The 25,680-nt window shown below is 32.6% G+C and overlaps 1 protein-coding gene across 7 annotated transcripts in view; it reads right to left on the bottom strand.

The window, feature by feature from the left end:
• The window catches only part of ZNF280D (zinc finger protein 280D), a 115,943-nt gene that overhangs the window by 58,528 nt on the left and 31,735 nt on the right, over nucleotides 1–25,680 (bottom strand). For all 7 annotated transcript variants that reach the window (XM_058541654.1, XM_058541653.1, XM_058541650.1 and 4 more), the window contains 8 exons: nucleotides 21,426–21,543; nucleotides 17,853–18,023; nucleotides 17,593–17,702; nucleotides 11,047–11,270; nucleotides 7,778–7,935; nucleotides 6,885–6,985; nucleotides 5,726–5,872; nucleotides 216–350 (listed from right to left, as the gene is read on the bottom strand). In XM_058541654.1, coding sequence (XP_058397637.1) covers nucleotides 216–350; nucleotides 5,726–5,872; nucleotides 6,885–6,985; nucleotides 7,778–7,935; nucleotides 11,047–11,270; nucleotides 17,593–17,702; nucleotides 17,853–18,023; nucleotides 21,426–21,543 — 1,164 coding nt within the window. The remainder of the gene's footprint in view (nucleotides 1–215; nucleotides 351–5,725; nucleotides 5,873–6,884; nucleotides 6,986–7,777; nucleotides 7,936–11,046; nucleotides 11,271–17,592; nucleotides 17,703–17,852; nucleotides 18,024–21,425; nucleotides 21,544–25,680) is intronic.

A 25,680-nucleotide genomic window follows, 5' to 3' on the forward strand; every position in this document is an offset into this window, starting at 1 on the left:
TTACAAAGAAATACCACTCTAGCATAGCACACACTACTGACCAAAAAACAATGGTTAAGTTTTTTCCTTAACATAAGAATGATAAAACCCAAAATTAAAGTCTTAATAAAAATCAGAAATCATTTTTTAAAGTATTGTATTCAGTAGATAAAACCAGGCAGGAGTTAATTTCTATTATCATATAAAATGTTAAAAAATAACATATTTGAACTCACTTTTGTTCCAGGAGGCAATCCTTCTAGTTGTTTAGGTTTTATAAATGTTCGATGATGCTGAGTCTTGTGATCCATCTTCTCTTTGCACGTCAAAAATTGCAGTCTGCATTTTGTACAACGATGTATTCCTTTTTTCTGTTTAGAAAACAGAAAAGAGGAGAAAAATAATTTCTGCAACCACAAATCCTGTGTCCTGAAATTGCTCTGATTTAATTTTAATGACATCTAAATAATTTTAAAACTAGTATTTTATATCTCCCATCATAAATAGCAAAATATTATTTCATTTCTTAAAACTCTTTGCATTAGTATTTGAGTTTCAAAAATGTCTGTTACTATACAAAAATTGAACATGAAAGTTGTATCAATAGGTTCTAATGAAAGTTCTCTCCATAGTGGTGTGAAAGCTCTTTTAATTGTAATTTTAAAGCATTTAAATATACGATACTGTAAAAACGAGTTATACTATGTTTTTATCCTAGAAAAAAGTAAATTCTTTTTAATTTTTGCTATTTCCAATTGGTTGACAAGTTGGTATAAGAAACAAATATCTAACCAGACATTTCAAAGACAGTTATTATAGAAATGGCTGCATAAAGCAGTGTTGTCTAATAAAACTTTCTGCAATGATGAATGTGTTCTTGAACTGCACCGTCCAATATGGTAGCCACTAGTCACATGTGGTTATTGAGCACCTGAAATGTGCCAAGTGAACTGAGGAACTGAATTTTTAATTTTATTTAATTTTAATTAATTTAAATTTAAATAGCCACAGGTGGCTAGTGCCTACTACATTGGACAGTGTGGATATGGAGGTATAAATCAGGACAATTATTCCCAATCTACTTACTGGTTGAGACCTCTTGACTGAGTCCCTCCTCAAACCCAATCCTGCTATTATTCTACAGATGGGAAACAGGACCCAAGAAAAACCTACATCATTTCCCCGTAGCTAGTTAGTGACATTGCCAGAATCCTGACCCAATGTTCTTTCTGCTATAGAATATCAACTACAATCTTTACCTATATGCATTAATTTAAAAATTATATACATGTTAAGTACATACATATATAAACTTAAAAGACATATAAATACATTCTTATGTTTTCTTTAAAGCTGCAATCTGCCAGATATATCACTATTTCCATTTAAATACACTCAACATTCATAGAATTCAAATACGGTAATAGACTGGGAAGCACCTAGCACACTGGCACACAGCAGGAATTTCCTAAGTTCTTTACAAAGTTCAAAGCAATATATGAATATAATATATTTGTAATCCTATTCTAGCTGTATCTTAAGACTATCTTAGAAGTGTGGTGCAATAGATTATATCATACGTACAGGCAAATTAAACAGATTCACTTGTATGTCCTCACGGAAGAAGAGGAAAAAGAGAAAACTTGGCCAAGAAACAAATACTAAGAAAACAGAACACAAAGAAAGTTCTCTAGAATCCAGTTCCCAGAAATCTTTTCTCTAGCTATAATCACTCCCTAGGTTACCTCACCCAGTTTCATGGCTTTAAATACTATCTATCCAACTGCCTACTTGACATCACTACTTGATGTCTAATATGCATCTCAAATCAAAACGGACAAAATTGACTTCTGGCTTTTCTCCCTACCTCCCTGCCTTAAAAAAAAAAAAATCTGTTCTTTCCTCAGTCTTCCCCACATGACAGTATATGAAAACTCCATTCTTTCAGCTGCTTAGGACAAAACACTCGGTCACTCTATCTCACACTCCATATCCAACCCATTAATAAAAACCTGTCAGCTCTATTTCAGAAACTTTCATAATCTTTCACTTCTCATTACCTCCAACCACTGTTACCATACTGGTCCAAGCCACTCACCTGGGTACTGTAAGTATCTCCTATCTTCTCCCTGTCATGTTCTTTCCTCTCTACGGTCTATTTTCCCCATAGATACCAATGATCTTAAAACATGGCAGATCTTTCACATGCTTAAAATGCTCCAATGGCTTTCCAATGAACGTCCTGATTCTGGTTTACAAGGCTTTACATGAACTGGCCTGTATTCTATTGCTACAACCTTATCTCCAACTACTTTTCCTTTTATTAGTTTACTCTGCTCCAGCCACACTGGCCTCTTGGCTGTTCTTTGAATCCCCCAGGTATACATTCACTTCACTGCCTACATAATGTTACCTCTCCCAGATTTCCACATGGCTTACTCCTTTATTTCCTTCAGAGAGGCCTTTTTTTGACCACTCTGTATATAAAACAATAACCACTCCTCCATTCTCAACATCTCCCCAATCCTCGGCACTCCCCATCCTCCACATTTTCCTTCCACAGTACTTATCACCAGCTACCATGCATACACATTCAAACATAAACACACTTATTTTTCACCCTTCTCTATTATAATACAAACTTTGTTTTGTTTACTGCTATATAATACCTAAAAGAGCCTCTGGAACACAGTAAGGCACTCAATAAATATTTGTTAACTGAATGGATAGTGAGATAGCAAAAGACTGACAGAGAAAGTGCATATGAGCAACAGGTACAATTTAACTAGTTCAAAATGTCTGCCATTCTATTCAATGAACATTTGTCCAGAGCCCTGAGATAGAATACATAAATCTACTATTCCCTTAGTTAGAGACAAGTCTTGCACATCTCGCTTACGTATGCACGCATTTTGATGCACTAAGAGTGATAAAGATACAGTACATTTTTTAATAACATGATGTTCAACTAAAGAAATAGTGATCTATTCCAAGGGTAGAGAAATAACTGTGCTGAACTTTTTGACAAGCATACTACATTGTTTGGGAGACTTAGATGGATTTAAGGGTAATTCTGACTACATGTAATTAGTCAGACCTAAATACCAATGTGAAATCTGACTCTGTGGTAGAGCAGTAAAAGCTTGGGTTCTGAAGTTAGATATTAACTCTGCTTTTTATTAGGCTATGTGACATTGGACAAGTTAACTTTCTCTAAAACTTTGTTTCCTCATCTATAAATTAGAAATAATAATATACACAGGCTGATTGTGAGGCTTAAACAAAATAATCCATGCAAAGCTCCTACTGCTGCCATAAGGTAAGTGACTACATATGTTAACTGCTTATTATTTTTATTAACGATCTAGTGAGCATATTTAACACATCGGAAATCATTTTCATTATTTCTTAAAAGTCATACAAACTGGGTTGTTAGCTCTAAAATCACCCAAGACTTAATAATATAACCTCTTAAAGAAAAGTTACAACCAAAGTCTTCAAAGACAATAAAATGAGCCATAGAGTCAACAATTTTTATTGTCTAATATCACACTAATAATGTCATCTCAATTACAGGTTTATAATCTTGCTCAGCTATAGTTTTCCAGTATTTTGTAAATAATTACACAAATTGTAAACACCTTGAAGGATGCTTATTGATCTTTCTTATTAATAAATTTCCCCCCCTTTACTACTGGCTGTCTACCTCCTAGGTACTCCAAATAAACAAAAAAGAAAATTGGGCACCCATGGCAAGTTAAGACATAAAACTCAGGGTATAAAAACTGATTATAAATCACATAGCCCATATAGTAGACTCACACATCTCTTTCATAATTATCACTCTTCTTACAACTACATCTCACTCTGAAGCTTAGTAAAGCATATGGGAAAAATTATGTGAAAAGCCCCATAATGAAATAGAACTACTGTTTTATATCTCATTCTCCCTTTCAAAATTAGAGGCCAAAGATGACATATAGACTACCAAGAATAGTGTTTCCCAAACTCTGCTCCTCAAGAAATGTTAATAAGTATAGTGCAAATAAAGGGTTTAATGGCCAAATAAATTTGGGGTATAATACATACTATATCCTTTGCTCGGAGATTTACAATGTATTAGCATATTAAAAGCTCTGAGGAGTCTTATTTTAAAAAACAGACAAACAAAACTGCTTAATTTTGTAAAACTACGCCTTTACCAGCCAGCCCTAGTGGTCTAGCGGTTAAGATTCGGAGCTCTCACCGCAGCAGCTGGGGTTTGTTTCCCAATCAGAGAACCATACCACCCCTCTGTCGGTTATCATACTGTGGCGGCTGTGTGTTGCTGTGATGCTGAAAGCTACACCAGCAGTATTTCAAAGACCAGTAGGGACACCCATGGTGGACAGGTTTCAGTGGAGCTTCCAGACTAAGACTGGGAAGAAGGACCTGGCCAACCACTTCCAAAAAAATTGGCCATGAAAACCCTATGAATAGCAGCAGAGCACTGTCTGATATAACACTAGAAGGTGAAAGAAGGGCGCAAAAAGACTGGCCAGGGTTCTGCTCTGCTGTGTACAAGGTCACTAGGAGTCAGAATTGACTTGACGGCACTAACAACAAAGACATTTACCAAATTTATTTACCAGTAACAATTTGGGGGGAAACATCTATTAACACCTGATGGAACACTGTTGGGGAAACCTAGAATAGAAAGATCTTGCCAGAACTTCTCAAGGATGGGTAGCATCCCAGTCACATCATGGGTGATCCCAAATTCATTTGGAAATTCTACTTCTGTGATCTTTCCCAATTAAAAAACACAATCAATTTCATGATTATCTAATGACTATAACTGAAAGCAAAGTGAGCAACCAATGCTGAATAAATGGGCACGCCAATTTAATCAACAATAAGAAAGTGTAATGAGCTGATTAGTGAGGTGGCAAAACTTGTTTATATGTCAGAGTCAATAAACCCAATGACTTCTGATTTTGGCAAAGGCACTGTTGCTCTTTCAAGCACTCAAGAACAGGATTAGTGTTACATAAAAGTTTTCAGTGCAAACCAAGTATAATTGCTTCAGTAAAGGAACCAGTAAGCATAACAACAGAATTCAAGAGAAGGGGATAAGTACTAATATTGGGTCCTAAAAATTACATAGCAGAACTGGCAGAAGTCATCCAAAAAACAAGTTATGACCTAAATATAGTTCTTTGGCAGAGTTCATATACAGAGCAATAAGTGCTATTACTGTTTCCTTTATTACTCGTAGCTATAAAAAACCACTCCTGGTCAATGATGACAACATGTCTTCTCATAATAAGGGGGCTAGAAAGTAGAAACAAAGTTTGAAGAGAAAAAAGAAAACAAGATTCTGAGTCCTAAGTCTTTTCTTTCTCAGTTCAAACTCATCTTTTCCCCTGTTCTTGATAACTACCTTCAAAATCATTCCCATATCCACTCTTAGACCCTGAAATATCCGATCTTTTGGATATTCCACTCACCTTCCCTTATTTCCTTCAATCCTAGGTTTCCTATTTCTAGATATCTTTCAGAATTTTCATTTACGAGCCACAACATCACCAGAAAGGAAGCATGGAAAAACACGTAGAAGTTTCACAAGTAATTCAGCAGAAACTGAAAATTAATCATGTCATTTGGAACAATGTTGCTTCTCTTTTAGAGCAAATCTAACCAATGTTCTAAGTCATAATCTATCTTTTTGCTAAAACAACATGAACAAATAACTGGTAAATCTCACCTGATGCTTCATATAATGATGCATATAGGGTGTTGCAATTTTAATAACTTTGAGGCAAAATGGACATAGCAAGTTCTTAGTGTTTTCATGAGATGTTCTAAAATGAGTTTCTACATCAGAAAATGATGATGATCGATAATTGCAAACCTACAAATAAAAAGAAAGTTTAGTTTAACTTAAAAATTTATGATGATACGCAATTACAAAGTAATGATGTCATTTGTTTGGAAAAACACCATGTACTACTAATCCAGCTCTGATGTCTACACAACCAAGAATCCCATTAATGCAAGCACCAATAATCTTTGAGACAGAAAAGTTATCTTTCAAAGTTTAGGGATGCTTCCCAAAAGATAACTAGATCCTCTTCTTTTTACCAGATCTTTTTATCTATCATCCTCTACCTTGACTTGAATTTTCAAACTCTGACACCTCTTGCCCTATAATGTTTTTTCTGCTACATAAAACAGCATTCTCCTTTAGATTATAAATGGCCTCCAAGCCATGCAGTGGCAATTTATTTTTATCTTGTTTTCCTACTCCTGCAAATTCTGGAAAAATACTAGTCCCAAAGCATTTGGTAGGGTTTTCTATACTAAAAGTATTTCACATTTCCGTTGTATGCCTACATTCTTCCCTACATGGTAAGGTAAGTCCATATGTTTGTCTTTCTCCCACAGGGCTTTTCTTTGTCCAGTGTACGGGTGGGCAAACAACAGCCTGTGGCCCAATTCCAACTCTTTGCTGACCCTACATACAATGCATGAGTTATGTCAAGAGAATTTCTACTAATAAATTATTTATGAGAAGGATTTTAATTTTAGTAACCAATTTTATCTAAATGGTTAGAAAAATAATATATTTCATGACACATGAAAATTATATGAAATTCAAATTAAAGTGTCCATAAATAAAGTTTTATTGAAACACAGCCACATTCATTCATTTACTTATTGTCTATGGCTGCCTTTGTGCTACAATGGCAGAGTTGATTAGTTGCAACAGAGACCATATGACCCTCAAAGCCCAAATATTTACTATCTGGCCCTTTACAGTAAAAAATTTGCTGACCCATGGCCTAATAGATTTAAATCTTGTAACCAAAACAACAGAAAACAAACCAAACAAACACTAAGAACAAAATAAAATATGTGTATACCTGACAAATATATGGCATTTCACCGGGTTTATGATTGTCCTTCATATGTTGTAAAAGAATATGCTCTGTTTCAAACGATAATTCACAGATTTTACAAATGGCTAAAAGTGGGGTGAAAAAAGACATACCATTTTAAGATACATATATATATATATATATATATATACACACACACATATCAAATCATTATGTTGTATACCTGAAACTAAGATAATGTTATATGTTGATTATTCCTCAATTTTTAAAAAACGTATTCTCTTGAGGCAAAGATATAGATAAAAAAAATTCACTTTATACATCTATATCAACAACAACAACAATAATAGTAGTAGTATTGGTGGTGGTGGTGAACAGTTATAAAGTTGTTAACTGTATGCCAAGCACAGTTCCCAGTACTTTTACTTACATTAACTCACTTAATTCCAATAACAACATTACGAAGCAAGTATTTCTATTATCCCAATTATTCAAATATTAAGTAACTTGCCTGAGATCACATAAGCTGTATTAAGAGGCAGAGCAGGAATTTAGACCAAAGCTGCCTAGCTCCAAAATCTATCATTTTAACTATCATTGTAGTAACTTTTCTTATTAAAGTTTAAAGGAAGGGCACTGATTTCATATTTGAAAACTATGATCTGAGGCTTCTAATTTAGTCCCCCACTTATAAAGCACAGGTTATTTATCTTAATGAATCATTTACAAGAGGGACTTTAACATTAGTAACTAATTTTATTTAAAAGTTTATATTAATTAAAACAACTTTTTCAAATTTGCCCTCAAATTCCAAATTCTTTTTCTTATTCTTATTTGTCTAACAGGCTTCTTAAGGTTTTTTCAGAGTTTATATTGTCAAAATCAATACTCAACATTTAAATGAAATTGTAACTTACTAGAAAATTCATGGGGTGTGTGTGTACTTTCAATGTGACACTGCAGTTGAAATGGTGTGGGAAACTGACGGTAGCAATGCTGGCAGGTGGTGTGGTTTTCCCAGCTCTCGCTGCTCTGCTTCTCAAGTTCCAAATGATGTTTCATGTGGTTCATAAACCTATAAATGATTGTCAACAGGTGCAAAAATTCAGATTTAAAAACAAAAATCTCACAAATAAGTATCTGACTCTAAATCTTAAAAACATATTACCCAAAATAAAATTGCAAAAGCCTTAAAGTCCTCCAGAAAAGTGTGCACTTGATAATAATCACTTTCATTAAGTGGCTAAGTAAACATCTTTTCTTCTTATCTTTGTTTTAAAATAATTCATTAATGTAATTAATCTGAAATATCACTAATTTGCTCTGTTAATCATTTCAGATTATTAAAGTATCTTTTGAAAGATAAAACAGGTCTTCTTTTCCATACATGAAATACTATTCACATTTTTAAATAAAATACTGAAAGTAAGGAAACCTTACCACCAAAGGCAGCTACAGAGTCATGAGAGAAATCTTTTAAGGCCGTGAAGATATACAATAGATTCCAGCTGCTTAAAAGACAAATTACTGGTATTCTTACTTGTGTCTTGGTTTCTAAATGCATGTAATAGCAATTTTAATGCCTAGAATTACAAAAACCTTTTGTTTTATTTAATGATACTGGTCTACTGTTAGCACAGACCGTTCATTTTAAGTTGCAGACTGTGCCCTTTGCAGGCAACGTCCATTTTTCAGTTTTACATTCTGCTATTTCAGCTTCCCTAAAAGGCTGCTTATGAGCAGGAACTATGACCTTCAACACCACAGAGTGCAATATAAATGAGAATACCTATTTTAAAAAGCTTACTGAAGCTTTTTGCTAAATTTGAAAGTAAAGTTATTCAATCAAAATAACAATTTTTAGACTAAGTCAACTATTAACAATTCACTTTGAGTCTACAGGAAATAATCTTGAAACTAAGCGATAATGTCATCAGCAATCATCACGAAGTTTATAACATTTATCTCTTTTTCACACTTCCACAACACGACTCGTTAGAATGAGTTACGGTACACCTCGAAATATTTTTTTGTCCTCCTTTGGTTTTAACATCAGCTCTACAAACACCTATAGAAAATCCTAGTCTTGGCTAAATATTTACATACAGAGAAAAGGCCATGAGCCATTAAACTTTCAGCTCACAACTTTAAGCAATTAAAGTATATCTATATAAAATAATCTCTTAACTAGCAAGCTTTCTGTCAATTATTATATAAGCCCCCATCAGGAGCTCATACTACATAAACCAACAGACGGAAATGAGGGAAACAAAAAAAAGAAAACTTCTTGCAAGGATGTTCACAGAATAAAATAAACCTGTTTTTGGTGACACTCAATGTAGGAAAAAAAAAAACACCATACCACAATATGTTGACAGGGCAGAGAGCAGAAATCTATAGCTATCAGTTTCTTACCATCCTCCTCAAACATCAATTTGCCTTCCCAGTTTTTACTGTTAAGGTAAAATATTATTTAACATATATAACTTCTTTGATTAAGAAGTGTTTAACATTAGGGTTACATTTACTAAATAACCAATATTTCAAAAAATGCTCAATTCCTGGATGTTATCAAATGCTGTTTGCTTAAAATTTCTAGATATTCTCTATTCAAGAAATATGTAACTAGTCTTCTGAAACATTAACACTAAAAGGAATTTTTTATTTTCATATGTTTAATATTAAATGAGCTAATCTTAAAGGAAAGACCAAAAAACTGTTGCTGAAATAACTTCTAATATCATATATATAATATTCAGGCATAACAAGGAACTAAGTCAGTGAATCACATTTCTATGCATTTTACCATATTTACTAGCATGATTTTTTTGGTGTATTTTACTATTAAAATGGTAAGAATATGGTAATAGGTGACAGAGTTCTATTGTAATATTATTTCAGTGTTATATCACAAAGTACAATATCCCTTCTGTTAAACTACTGGGACCATTAGCTACTGATGGCAGTCAAAGTTTGATAAGAGGAAATAAAGAAATGTGAAAAGTTACATGAAATAACATATGTGAAAGAATTTTGACAACTATAAAGCACTACAATAAGTAAAGCATTACTAATTATTGTGGAAGTATATCACAGTATATTTCAGGGTTTTTCTATATGCTTCTTTTTGGACTCAAGAACTCACAGGAAAATAAAATAAGTGTTGGGTCCAGAAGTAACTTATAGGTGCTTAAGAATGCTAATGACAACAGTTACCAGGGGTAAACAAAAAAGGGCACACATATATGTTTTTATACACACACATACCTCACCTAAGAAAAGTACACTGACATCTGCAATTTACTTTGAAATGCATCAAAAAAAACAGTTTGAAGGAAGAATGAATAGATATATGATAAAGGAAGTACGGTAAAATGTTAATGATAGAATCAAGGTGATTAGTATACGTATTCACTGTAAAATTTTTAAAACTTTGCTGAATATTTGAAAATTTTTATAACAAAACAGTGGAAAAACAACCTTACATAATATAAACGTCAAGATATATAACCAATGAAAAATATCAATCAATATGTCTTGTTGCTTTGTTCTTATTACTAAGTCATTTAGGATGGCAGCTACTAATATGCCGTGTACCTCAACGATTACACAGTATAAATTCCTAAAATTTAAAGCATACATGTATAAAATCTTTGAATGTCCACTAGAAATTAAATTTCTAATTTTTAAAGGGGTTAAATCTTAAAATCAAAGCAGACATGTTTCCTAGAACTGGTACTTCTCTAAAGAGGATCACTTTTCCTGCAAGGTAAATGTTCTAAAAATGATAAACATGAATTGAAAGATTTGAGCATTAAATAAGATTAGTATAGAGGAAGTCAAACTGGACATCTTACGATACAAAGAAAAATAAAATTCAAAGGCAGCTAAAAGTGAAAATTATCTCATGAAAATTCCTTGATTGCTAATAATATAAGGAAAAAAAGTTAATTTTGCCTTATTGGAAATAAACTTTGTCCTCTCAACACAACTAAGTGGATCCAGGTGTCAACTCTAAAATCAAGAAAGGACAAGAGGTTTTCAACAAGAAAATCTGCCTTTGTTCTTGGTAGGAAGTATTAAAATTGCTTGTCTAGAATGGCATAGAAAAATGCAAGATAAAAATACAACATTTATATCTGTAGCATTCCAATTTTCAAAGAGAAATAAAAAAGTATTTACATACCTAATGTTATTTTTAAGAATTTTCAAGCAACTGAAGCATTTAAAGGTTGTGTGAGTCTTCTGTTCTTCCTGGACATCTCCTTCATGTTTTCCATAATAAAAGTCATTAACTAACATGATCAATTTTCCTTTCTCTGAATCAACAGTCTTATTTTTATTTGCTGTACTTGAAAATTCTGTTTTAGCCAGTCCCAAAAAGTTATTTATCATGTCTGGACAACAATACTGAAAGAGAAAAAATAGAAGCCTTATTTATCTCTTAAAAAAAAATAGTTACCAAAAAAATGATTCTTTGTTTACAACTAAGGCCAGACCATGTTACAACTGTGCTTGGTAATATAGCTGGAAAAATATTCACCAAACGTTTGTGGTACACACACATACTCTAAAAAATTCAAAAACTAAATATCTATTATCTTAATAAACAAAAAAATTTTTTTTTAAAAAGAAAAACCTTAAAACCAGGACTTGGCTATTGATCTAATAATACTTTTTCTTTGCAATTTACCTTTTCAGATATAAATATTTAATAATAATTTAAATATTGAAATTAACTAAACTAAAAATCATTCATTTTATATCCATATCAAGATAGAGTATAGAAAGGAAACATAGTTTTACACACCGCAACGTATACGTTTAATTATCAAGTGATATACTAAATTTCATAATCTCTGGTTAGAATTGGACATTGAACACAGCTAACCTCCCATTCCCCAGACTCAAGGTGCTAGAAGACGTACGGGGGAAAAAAAAAGGACAGAAGCATCAGTTATATCTTGAAAACTTCAACAGTTACATCTTGAAATCTAGAATGCCTAAATATTTGAAGAGGAAATTTAGCTCCTCATAAGTAAAATCAAGATGTCACATCAACTGGTTCTAATGTGTAATACTTACATACATAAGGTTTTTTTTCAACAAGATATAACTAATTCATTTATTGTATATAGTAATCTTCAGTTGTAGGATGCACCTAAGGCAGTTTTCCTTAAAGGGCAATCCAAGGAAGACCCGCATTAGAAAAACTAGAAGTGCTTGTCAAAATGCTAATTCCTGGTTTATTCCACTTGAGACCAATAAACCACGATGTCTAGAGGTAGGCCTAGAAATGTATATTTTTTAACAAGCCATCCAGGAAATTCTTCTACAACATAAACCAGCTGACAAACTCTTCCTAAACGTGTTATTCAGTACATTACTAGCAACATAAGAAAGTTTGAAAATCTAAGCACAACTCTATCCCATTTCTAAGATAACAACATCTACTTTCTCTCCTGCCAATTTGAAATGTTCAATCATTGGTGAAACTTTCTGTGTCACGTGGGAAGCTAGGCCTTTGATCCAAGACAGATCTACAACATTTCCTTCAATTGCACCTATTTTTGTTCACTGGTCAATTCTGAAAGCTATAAAGGAATAAACACCAAAAAAAAAAAAAAAAAAAGTCTAAAATAGATCCAAAAGAGAGGGGAAAAAAATACTGAACAAAATGGACCCACAAAAAGTGACATAATTTGTGTTTAGGAGTTAAGATTGCACCCATAAGCTAAATTAGGATAAATATATTAGTTCTCTAATACAATATGATCCTCTGTAGTCTACCACTCAGAATAAATACAGTTGAAATGAAACCACAAACAAAAAGTGGGAAATGAGAAAGGTTTTGCTATATATGTTTCTAGATTCTTCTTGAGACACATATAATATTTCAAAGAGTTCAAATTTAGGAAAGTCAGACTATTCTTAAGGACTTTTACAAGGCTACGTTCCTTCTTAAAAATGCTGTTTTTTACCTTGAAGGATAAAAGGAGAAAGGATGATTCAAAGTAAATCCACCAGCACTATTAGAAAAATGATTCAAAATATGTCTCACTGCAAATGATGCGTATCAGTAGCATCATTTTGTAGACAAAACTCCTCACCTTATCTGCAGTTTCCTATAGGGATGATCTCAAGCAACAATGGGAAAAAATTATAATGCACAAAAATAATACAATATAGAATAGTCTCCCTAATTAGAAATGTGGATAATCTTATATATTTGAACATTAAAGCTGGGCTTTCAGACTGTAGAAGTTATTCTGAGTCACGTTTGAGACTTGATTCTGTTCTGAAATCTACAAAATAATCTAATCTACAGTAGTACGTGCTGCAAGGTTTATAGTCTTCAGAAATGTCTAATTTGGTACATCTATGAAAGTTTTAAGTTACCCTAAATACTCATAAACTATGATACACATAACAGATGATCAATTGCTTGCTGTTCTTCCATTTTCTTCTTTTTTTTTTTTCTTTACAGAAAAGGATCAGATTTTAAAAATAAACATACAAATCTCGTTCACAGTATCTTTTAAACAATATTTCAGATTCCTATAAAATAGCTGAATGATAAACTACTGACAACAAAGAATGAACAACAAGGTGCACTGAACTAGGTTGGGGGATTTAATAACTGAGAGGAAAGCAAAGTATTCTACAGAAAATATCCAAAAGGCAAGAAAGCAATTTAAGAAATGAGGACTAGGCTTAGATTTAACGTTTTATAGGAGGACAGAGTAAGCTATGGATGGCATGGCTGAGCTACGGGCCAAGATCAACTGGTCATCTTTTATTTAGCCCTAGTACCCTTTTGGTTCCAGCCCTTCACTGAAACCCTCTGATTATCCCTTATTTTCTTGGGTTAGCCATCTGCAAATATTAAATACTTTAATGCCATATAGTGTAATTTGACAAACAGCAGACATTACCTAAACACGATTCTCATGTTCACTCCTCCCTGTAGACAGACCATGTTCTGTTGCTTTATTAGTAACCTAAAAATTTAGGTAGGATTTTCAGAGCAAAGAAGGTGGGATGCTATTTTTAAATAGTAAAACAGAACTTCCCAAATGATCATCCTACAAAAGTCAACACCTTCCCCTTCTCCTCCTGGGATTCATCCAAAAGCCACAACAACCAAAATCTAACGATTTGATTTTCACTGAAACTAAGAGCCAGATGAAATCCACCGACTGCACAACATATGAAAGCACTACCCAAAGCAGCCAAGATCAGGCAGAAGACATGCAGTTGGAAGCAGATCAGAGAAGTCAAAGAGACCCAATGGTAAAAGATCTTAGGAAGTGTCAGCAAACACATACATGCTAAAGGTGAAAGACACATTCTGAAATGCAAAGCTATATCCTTTGTTTGCAAAAACAGGTGCAGAAGCTGGGATGAGAAGGATGGCAAAAGTCCCCCAGATCTGGTTTGGTACAGAGAAGCAGAAAAAGCAATGCTACGTCGAAATCAGACACACAAATCACAAGCACAGGAAGCCTTCTGCCCAGTAAAGAGTTGTGTAAACCAGCTAGCTAGTAGGCTGTGAGGGTATTCTGGCAAACCATGTTTCCCAAAAGGAGCCTTGTACAAAACAGCTAGCCCAAAAAATTCCAACTTGTTCAATATGATATGAACTTACATCCTAAACAAAAATACTTTAAGATAAAAGGAGGAAAAGGTGAAATTCTGACAAAGGCACTAAGGAGCAGATGCAGATGAAAATAGCCAAAATTCTTGCCACAAATTTTAAAAACTAATGAAGCAACTGTCTCTATCTGGAAGACCACAAAGCCAGAAGAGATGGCAAGACAACAAGAAGACATAAAAAAGAGTGGCAAAATCGAGGGGGAAAAGTAGAGGAAAATAATAATATCAGAGAGATAAAGACAGATTAGAAATGTGAACAGATATTGGAAAATAAAATAAAATAAGAGACACGGATGCTAGTAATGAGAAAAGCAAATAAAATTTTTTTAAAAAATGATTAGAAAGAAAATGACAGATATGCCAAACTACATACATACAAAGCAACCACACAGTGAAAGACTTAAAAAAAGAAAACAAGAAATTGTAACAGAACCAAGACCAAATAAATCTAGCTTACTGACGAATATAAAAGAGTTTAACTCAACTACTGAAACAAAAGAGATTTTCATATAGGATCACAAAAGAAAAAACAAGTCTGCTGAAAGCAAGAGGCATACTTAAAACAAAGTGATTGAAAAGGTTGAAAACAAAAGGATAAACAGAATATACTAGGCAAAGGGAAACCATAGGAAAACAAGGGTTGTGAGCCGAAAGATCTTAAACATTAAGACAAAAAAGGACATTTTACAAAAATGCTAAAAGATGCATTCACAATACAGTTAAAAGAGTTAGATTTATCTATATCTCAAACAATAACAACAATCTTAAAACAGAATTGGAATAAATCAAAGAAAATACTAGTAATGGAAGATGTGGACTGAGATGTGGTGTTTTTCAATCCATGACAGATCAAGTAGACAAAAAATAAGCGAAGATATAGAAATCTAAACAATGTAATTAATAAGCTACATCTGGTTGATAAATATCAAATTCCATACCCTAAAAAAGAAGTAATATACCTATTTTCAAGTTTTCATGTAACATTAAATAGCCCATACACTTTTCAAAAAGGAAAAAAAAAAGTGTTTGTGACAACTTGGGCTTTTTCCCCTTAAAGGTTTGAATGCCACTTATGCCAATTAACTGGCTATAAAATAATGAAAAAATGTCTAGCTCAAAGAATTTTCTAAGGATTAAATGAAATAATGTACTTGAAGTTTAGTAGTCTGGCACATGGTTTCAGATAAATAAACTGTTCTTTTATTGTAGGATATTTGACTTATGTTTTAGATACTCTTCATTGAAAGAAAACATTTCTGTGGTCCAGTCATCTACTTATCTATAACAGCAAAAAATCATCTACAAATAGTCCAAAAATTACATTTTTTTCAAACTCGAAATTACTATTGTAATACTAAAACACATAAGCTAGAACATAAAAAGTCTACATAGTTTTAAACTTCTGTGTCTTAGAGTTGAGGACTATTCTGTCAGATTTCTTTATGATATAAACACATATAATAAATTATTCATATTATATTCAACTTAGTTCAATAATGTGTCTTAGAGATCTTCCCATATCATTATCTATCAGAGATTTCACCCTTTTTTAAAATGCTGCATGGTGTTCTATTATATGAATACTGTATGAAGTTTTGGTTATTTCTAAGATGAGTAATCACAAACAATGCTCAAATACATTTTGGAAGTAAAGCTACTTTGGTTGCCAATTTCACGAGGTAGAAAAGAATATGTAATATGCTATAACTTGTATACAAAATAGAAAGGAAATAAGAACATCTGTGTTTACCTGTATATGCAGAAAGAAAATCAGGAAGAATACAAAACAAAATAATAAAAATTATTTTCTTTGAGTCATACTGGGAACCAGGTAAATAAGAGACAGGGGTAAAATTTTTCACTTGTATGCCTTTGTAAACTTTTTTACTTTGAATCATATGACTGTATTACCTTCTCAAATAATTAAATAAAGATAACTAAAGAATTTAGCCCTTTCTTTTTTCTCTCCATCTATTATGCAAAACATAAAAAACATCAGGTGTCTCATCAAAACATGACAAAGATAGGAAAACTGCAAGTGCTTGTTAATTCTCATTTAAGAACAAAGCACAAAATGCAGTTATAAGGGACTACACTGTGGGAGATGGAAGTAGTGATAAAACCAAATACAGTTTTTGTACATGAATAAAGAGATTGTATTTGAAATTCTAAACAGGTCACCTTAGTTTTTCTACTTTTTTTGTAAAATGTTAAATTTCAATAAAAAACCATCAATTTCTGAAATAGTGAGCAAGAACTTTTCCTTAGTTATTTCTTTGCCATTGCACTCTTCTCCTTCCTTCTTTTCTTCATATAATCTATACTGCTTTTTTATTGTCTTTCCCCCTTCATGCCATTTATACTGGGCATGCAGAGAGAATACAAGCTATCTTTACATAGACACAGCAGAATACTGTAATATCTACTAAAATATTTTAAGTGAAGTGTTATCTAAACCTCATATTTCATTCATACTTTGAAAATTTCTTAAAATCTAATTTCAAGAGCCTCCTGTACCAATGAAAAGCTCAAATTAATTTATAATAATTACACAAACTATATTCTGGACTGAGTTAAAATTATTTCATATGAAATACTCCACCACTGGGAGTTAATGTCTGAGTGTTGAAAGTTAAATGTAAAACTCAGATTTCATCCCTGTGTGATGTGGTATGCAATGTTAGCATAGACACAAAAATAAGATAACTGAAGGAACTATTAACTTATATGAAATATTAAACATATAATAAAATGGCTATTTTTAAGAAGTTTGAAGAATGGCATAATCTAGTAAATAAAACATTTTGATTAATACATTATTTTCATTTAAAATTAGAACACAATAAGCATATCTTATATGTGAACTTAATTTTTAAAATTTGATTCAGAAGGAATTTTTAAATCTTATATGAAGATAATCATATGAATATAAATTTTACCTAAGTTAAATGGAAATACCAATATGAGAAGATTTCTAATCTAATCTGGACAAACCATTATTTACTGTAAACTAACCATTGATATTTTCAGGGATTTGCAAACCTTTTTAAAATTAAATTTGGAAAAAAAATTTTACCTTCATGTGATTTTTCAAAGGATCCAAAAGATTGAAATGAATATTGCACTTTGGACAAGCTCTTGGAAAAGGTGTTCCATTTTTAGATTGATTAGATGAGGTATTTGTACCTAAAATAAATTCAAAACATATATGATTCAAAATTCATCAGCTTTTAACCTTAAAGAACCACTAATAATAGTTTGTAAATTTACTACAATTTCTAAAATTCATGTATAAGTACCATAATTTCTTTTTTATATGCCACATTTCATATTTACCTTTTAATGGCATAGCCTGGGGAGATGTCACTGAAGGAGATTTAACTGAAGGAAATACAGCTGAGGAATTTGTTCCAGAAACACCTTCATTGGGCTTAGGCTTTTTTGGATTAACACTGTTTACTTCAGAAGTAGAAGGACGTTTTGATAAAAACGAACTTTCATTCACACCTACAATGATTTAAATAGTGGGAAAAATATTTTAAAACACTTTAGAATACTGCTTACAACTAAGTAAAAATACTTTAAAGCTAAATTAAAGGTAATATAATTGAATTATTATATCATACAAATGACAATAAATAATGATAAAAATTGATGTGATCAAAGTCAGAGGATGTAAAGGAATTGTACGAAATCTATTATGGACTATATATATTCAAATAATTCATAAAATAATCTTTCTATGCAAGAAAATACTAAATATGGCTTCAAATAAAGAAATATATAAACAGATATTATGAAAGAAGCCAGACCAAAATATCCCAAGCAAAAAAAAAAAAAATTAAAGCACACAGAATACTCTGACCTAAGGTCCTACAAAAGAATTACCTTTAGATGCTTATGTGAATTAGAGTTTGTAAAAAAAATATTATATATTTATTCCAAAAAATTTAGAGACCCTTTAGAAGATTTTTATTTAACAACTTAAAATGTCTAATAGAAAGTTAGTTCTTTTTCCACCTAACAAAGAGGTGGTCTACTAATGACTTTAGGTTATATTATCCATTTATTCCAATGGACAAAGTGGAAACAACTAATCTTGAATGATAATACCTCATTCATTCATATGAAAGGGCTCATAACAGAAGGATATAGTACAATGGTTTTCAAACTATGTTCCCCAGAGCCAAATGGGCTCATCTTAGGGAATATATTGGACTTGTGTGACAGAGAAACTCTCCTTTTATACTTTATTTAATAGATGTTTGCATAAAACTTTGTTTGTACAGGGATTCCACTCCTAAAAGTAGTTTTTGGTTTGAAAAACTTAAAGCTGAAGGATTTTTGGGCTTATTCAGAGCATTAGCAAGAGAAATGTGGATATTTAGGCTATCACTAGGCCAAGAAAAAGTTCTTTTGAAAATAACACACAACTGTACTTGTAATAAGGATTCTAAAACTGCACATCATATTTTAATGCTCCCAACTGTACACTAAAAGTAGAAGAGGTAAATATATTAGAAATATTCCAAGCTTTTAAATCAGACAGAATAAATTCAAAATCCAGGCTCTGTCACTGACTAGCTACGTATTCCTGACTTATTTAATTAACTTCTCTAAGCCTCAGTTTCCTCTTTTGTAAAATAAGTTATAATATCTTATTTTACAGAGCTGTTTTAATATCAAATGAGATAATATATTTAAAGCACCCAACACAACATCTGGCACATAGAAAGTATTCAATAATAAATGACAGCTATCATCATTACTTTAATGAAATATTTTACATCTTATTTTAGAAGAAAAAAAATTATTCTATAGATTCCTCTGTCAGCTTTAAATAAGGGGAAATACGCCAGAAAAATAACACTAGTTGGCTCCTCTGTTTCATCCTTTGAGATAACATAAAAATGATTTTTTTTTCCATCTTCAAAGCACATGATTACTGATAGCTATACTAGGGATACTTGGGAAAGAGTTTGGGCAACCGCAGTAGCAAAGCCAATGAATGCTGGCATTTTGGATTAAGCATCTGATTATATAACAGGCTGGAGAGTAGAAATAGATTGTTTTACTATAAGAATTTTTTTAACATAAAAAAATAAAATCACTCTGCATTTAAGAGTTTTAAATTCTGACCCTTTATTTATCTCTCTTGGTCTTGAGCTTGTGTTCTTTTCTACCCTCAATAGTTCTATCTCTGCTAGTAAAAATTCAAGATCAAGCTCAAATCTAAATTTCTCCAAACATTCATGATCACTTGACAGTAGTCAGTTAATCATGCTACTGGACATATAGCACACGTATTACCATTCATAACAACTGTTTGTTGTCAAGTCCTTTAAAGCTCAAAATGCATTTTCACATTTTATTTATCTTATTTGGGCCTCAAAAAGCTCTGACTAAATTAGAGCAAGAATTAAAATTATATCTCCAAATGGGTGATTCTAGGTCTGGAGAACGAATGTATTATATATGAAAAATAAAGTCTTTTTAATAATATGAGAAAACTAAAGTGTAAAGACTTGACAAAAACCACAAAAATCTTAAAAATAGCAGGTCAAATCTATGTCTTCCAAATCTTCCTACTTACTGTTCAGGCTAAAGTCTCTCTCTCTGCAGTAGAAAACTTAGAGGGAAAGTAGGAGTCATTGTCCTTACTCCCAAGAAGTTTCAAGAATTCAGACTTTTTCTATGAATAAAGTCCATGTGTTTTGTAAAACCAGACTTAAGATAACTATTTATTCTCTTTGTTTCTTTTGGTTCTTATCTATTTTACTAATTAGATTTTTACAAGTTTATAAGTAATACCCAAAGAAGTGAATATCAACTAAATATTTTTAAATGGAAAAACATTTTAGGCACCAATATTACTATAAAAAAATTGGGTGAGGGTTGGGTAAATTCTCCACACTGATTTGTTAGTAAATAATCTAAAAATTTCCAAATTTTGTGTATCTCTATTTAGTCAAATATTTGAAATATATCAAAATTGCTAATATATAAAGCATAATTGCCTTGATTACAGGGAATTTTCAATTAGATAAAATCCCTTCATAGCACATTAATTTATTCTAGGTTAATGGAGAATTTTGTTACATAATCAAAGAACTTGAACTCTTCTTCAACAAGGAAATTTCATTATTCCTTCAATGGGTATTTACTGTGTACTAACTATATACAAGTTTATTGCAGCCCCTTGATAATAGCACTCTATCATCATATTTAACTATCATATATAAATTATTTAGAGTAGAAAGATACCAACCCAATTAAGAAATCAACTATAACCATACACTTTTTCACATTAGTAGCCATAGAAACTAATTAATACATTTTTTTAACAGAGTACCTAGGGTATCAGAGGACTTCTCTAACTTATAAAAACTATTTTAAGGGGTCAGCCCGGTGGCATAGTGGTTAAGTTCATGTGCTCCATTTCAGCAGCCCAGGGTTCGCAGGTTCAGATCCGGGCACAGACCTCCACATCGCTTATCAAGCCATGCTGTGGCAGGCGTCCCATATATAAAGTAGAGGAAGATGGGCATGGATGTTAGCCCAGGGCCAATCTTCCTCAGCAAAAAGAAGAGGACTGGCAACAGATGGTAGCTCATGGCTAATCTTCCTCACAAAAAAAAAAAAAATTAAGATTTTTCAAGCCCATGTTTGGTGCCAAATGAGAATAAGCTCAAAGTTGGTTAGCCTACTTAACTAACAGGAAAAAATAAAATATTCTATTATTAAATAAGATTTTATTTAAAATCACCCAAGAAAGGCATTCAAGAACTATTAGCACCATTCCACCTTACAAATATGAAAAACTTGACAGGAAGGCATGGACTTCAAAATAGATACGCATATTCATCAAGTTTCTTTTTTATAATTTTTTGAAAAAGTGCTAAAACCAACCTGCTATAGAAAGTGTTGGTCCCCCTTGGAAATGTGATAATCCTGTATCCTGGGTCAAGTCAAACAGTAACTCTGAAGAATTATTAGATACAGCTCGTGATGAGTTCGTTATATAACCCTGTTAAAATATTTCAAAGGAAGAATATTACATTTATTCCACATAGTTATAATTATTTTGTTTCATAAACTTTCATAAAAGTAAATTCAACTGTATGCCAATATCACAAGGATAATCTTTGATGACTCAATTACTAATAGGTTATAAAACATAAAGGTAATTATTACTATCTGCCAAAATTATCGTCTACTAAAACTGAAAGCAAGTTATTACTTAGAGCTGGCTTATTCCTGACTAGCCAATTAAAATGAGGGGCAAATTCTAGTCTGATTTTTTCAAGGTAAAAGAAACATGTAAACCCATTTTAAATCAATTTAAGATTGATACACTTTAAACTAAAAATGCAATATTCTCATCAAAGAGCAAATAGAACTTAGCAAAATCTTTGGGTAAAAGCAAGGAAAAAAAAGATAAACATACTAATACAACTACAAATTTAAAAGCTTCTATACCTCTATAAACCTTATAAACAAAATATCAAGACAAACAAACTGGGAATCAATCTGCAGTATTGTACATTGGGGTTAGGGATGCATACATCACGTGGTATGAGTTTTAGAATAATCTTTACTGGAAAAATTTATAAGCCAAGGGTCAGGAAGAGAAAGAATTGGGTCCCCCTACTCCTCCCACCATCCCACAGAAAGCCATGCCGGACCAGGCAATCTCCCACCTTATAGGGCAAATGTGACAACTGCCTGATCAGCAGGGTGAACAAATAAGAAAGCCAGGCAGACAGAGTTTAGAATGGAGGCTGTTTATTGGAATGGTCTGGGCCAGCTGCTCCACTCCTGGAAGCCTTAGGGCTCAAGGGAAGTTTCAGCCCTTCCATCAGGAGAAAGGGTGGTCCCAGCTAGCAGGAAGATCTCAAGAGAGGAGCGAAAAGTATGTGATGAATCATGTAGTCAAGTATAAGGTAGTATAAATTTATATGTTAGCACATATATATATTTAGTATAATTAATTATGAAAAGTGTGGTCAATATAATTTAGGGATATATATACTTCAATACTATTATATATTAAATATACTGATACACACACATAAAATATATTCCGATGCTATTTTCATAGAAGACATCATTGTGGAGAATAAGCTCTCAGAGTGACTCCTAGACCATTCTATGTGTCATAATATATAACAAGCAAAAGATTTAAGATTAACAATGCTTAAAAATCAAAAGGGAAAAAGTCACTTTAAGAGAAAAATGGGCAAACGACATAAACTGAGACACTTCAAAAGCAAAATACAAATGCCCAACACCTACAACAAACTTTTTTGCAAGTTACTAGTCAAAGAAATGCAAATAAAGACAATGCTAATTTTTAACTACTGAATTGGCATTGTTTTAAAGACGATAATATCTAATACAAAATAACTGACCACTCCTCTTAAAAGTTATCAAGGTCATGAAAGACAAAGAACGAATAATATGAAAATATGAGGAGACTAAAAAGAAATAACTAACTGCAAGGTGTGATCCTGAACAGGATCCTGGGAATGAAAAATGATATTAATGAAAAAACTGGTAAAATTCAAATAAGTCTGCAGTTTAGTTAATGTTAATTGCCTCATTATGATAAGATGTTGGCATTAGCAGAAACTGGGTTAAGAGTATATGGGAACTCCTTGTATTTTTTCCTATAAGCCTAAAATTAGTTTGAAATAAAGTTAAAATTTAAATATTAAAAAGTTATGATAACAATCAGTATTGGCAAAGTAGAGGTTATATTTTGGTACAACTTTTCTGTATGAAAATTTTGGCAGTAGCTGTCAAAGGCTTTATATAAATTCGCATTCTTTGATCCAACTATTCCACTTTAAAAATTTATGGTAAAGAAATGAAAACGTTTAATGGAGAATTATTTTTAATAGCAAAAAAATTTCTTAAATGATAGACTATCACGCAACCACTAATATCACGTTTTTGAGAAATATCCAATGACATATTCCTGGTAGAATGTTCAGTTAAAAAAGAGGAGTGTGCATCTGTGTGTACAGTATGGTCCTGAATGATATACTCTATACTCTGCCTGCAGCAGGGGGAAAAAAAAATCAAAATACAGTATGTAATTTTCTGTCTTTTTCTAACCTTTCCCCCCAAAATACATAAGATTTAAAAATGGAAACAAAAAGGTTTTGTTTGTTTTGTGCTTTTAAGTTGAGGGATAATTAAGTTTTAAGAATTTTGGTTTGTGACTAACTTTTCTATCGATATGGGTTTGTTAAGAAGTCATGGAAACAGGTATTGAAGCAACCCAAACCACTCTAGAATTTGAGGTCTACCAGGCAGATAACTGCATTTGAGCCCTTATGTGTAGTATAAAAAAGTCACTAAGGCCATATGACTTAATTGTAACCAAGCACAATCTTACTTCAAGGTAAATATTTTCTCCAAATATTTGCACTTAAAAAAATGGAAAATACTCACTTGCATTTTCCAAAACAGTTCTTTAACAGAAACATAAAGTTATTACTGTTAAACACTTTCCTAGGAAACAACTCTGGTTAATTAAGGACCACAATTTCAGAGAGCAGGCACACGTTATTCAAGAATAACTGGTTAAAATCTCCAACAGAGAATTTTTTTTGTGTGCATGAGGAAGATTAGCCCTGTGCTAACATCTGCCAATGCCTGGGCTAACATCCACGCCCATCTTCCTCCACTTTATATGGGACGCCGCCACAGCATGGCTTGCCAAGCAGTGTGTCAGTGTGCGCCCGGGATCTGAACCAGCCAACCCCAGGCCACCACAGCGGAGCGCACACACTTAACTGCTTGCACCACCAGGCCGGCCCCTCCAACAGGGAATTTTTAATGTCTTATAAAACAGTTCAGAAAGATATCAAATACAATTATAAGGGCAGAATAGGTGCTATACTGGGATTCAGAACACGTGCACATTTAACTATGAACCTTGCAAACTGAAATAAAAGCCACAAATGTGTTTTAAATTTACTTGCACTTCATGGTACGTGTATGTATTTAATCAAGTAGTTGCCACAACAGTACTAATAATTACCTAATATTATGCTCCATTTTATAAATAAGTAATAAAATAGGTTAGGTGTGATTACGTAAGGTTCCCAATATAGCCCCACTTGTTATTGATGGAACTGTAATTAGAACCTGGGTCTGTCTGGTTACAAAGCCTATGTCCTTAAGCTATATCACACTGACTTTACAAGTGATTATAATATATCCCTGCCTAGCTGAAAGAGATCTGAAAGAGATGTTGAGGTATAGAGATACTCCATGAAAAAGTACACACACACACACGAAACATGACATAAAATAAAAAACTATAATCATAATTTATTTAAAAAGTAACTTCCAAAATCCGACAGTAAATTCCCTTAAATAGGATTCTCAATTCATTCCAGAATACATCTCTGTCATTCTAAACTTTGCACAATAGAATCATTTGGTGAGTTTTAAAATCATATCATTTCCAGGACCCACCTAGACCAACTGGCAAAAATCTCTCCTTTTAAAAACTCCCCAAGACTGAGAACCACCAATTGAGGTGATTTGATTTAAAAACTATGCCCAGGGCCGGCCCGGGGCTTAGCAGTTAAGTGCGCGCGCTCCGCTGCTGGCGGCCCGGGTTCGGATCCCGGGCGCACACCGACGCACCGCTTCTCTGGCCATGCTGAGGCCATGTGCCACATACAGCAACTAGAAGGATGTGCAGCTATGACATACAACTATCTACTGGGGCTTTGGGGGGAAAAATAAATAAATAAAATCTTTAAAAACTAGGCCCAGAGAAATAAAACATTCTGAGTTAGAAAAAGCTCTAGTTTCTAACTTTTATAACACCAAAGATACCACCCCTCACTTTGTTATTTTTCTCTCCCTAGGTCCAACATTGGAAAGATTTTTTATCTATCAAACTGAATTCAATAATGAAGTTTCTTTTTCCAGTTTTCTTCCCCCAAATGCCAAATAGCTTATGATAAGCATGAAAAAACCACTGAGTTAATCTGATTCCAAGTAACAGCAAAGAATCTTTACATTTTTGGTAGTTTTTCATCTTTTGAAATACTAGAAATAGCTTGTGGGAACCTTAGGATCCAACATTGAGAGTTAGTGGTCTGGGTAAAATCTCTCATTTTAGAAATAAAGAAAATGG

This window comes from Diceros bicornis, chromosome 5 (genome assembly GCF_020826845.1).
Source record: "Diceros bicornis minor isolate mBicDic1 chromosome 5, mDicBic1.mat.cur, whole genome shotgun sequence".
NCBI classification, from domain to species: Eukaryota; Metazoa; Chordata; class Mammalia; order Perissodactyla; family Rhinocerotidae; genus Diceros; species Diceros bicornis.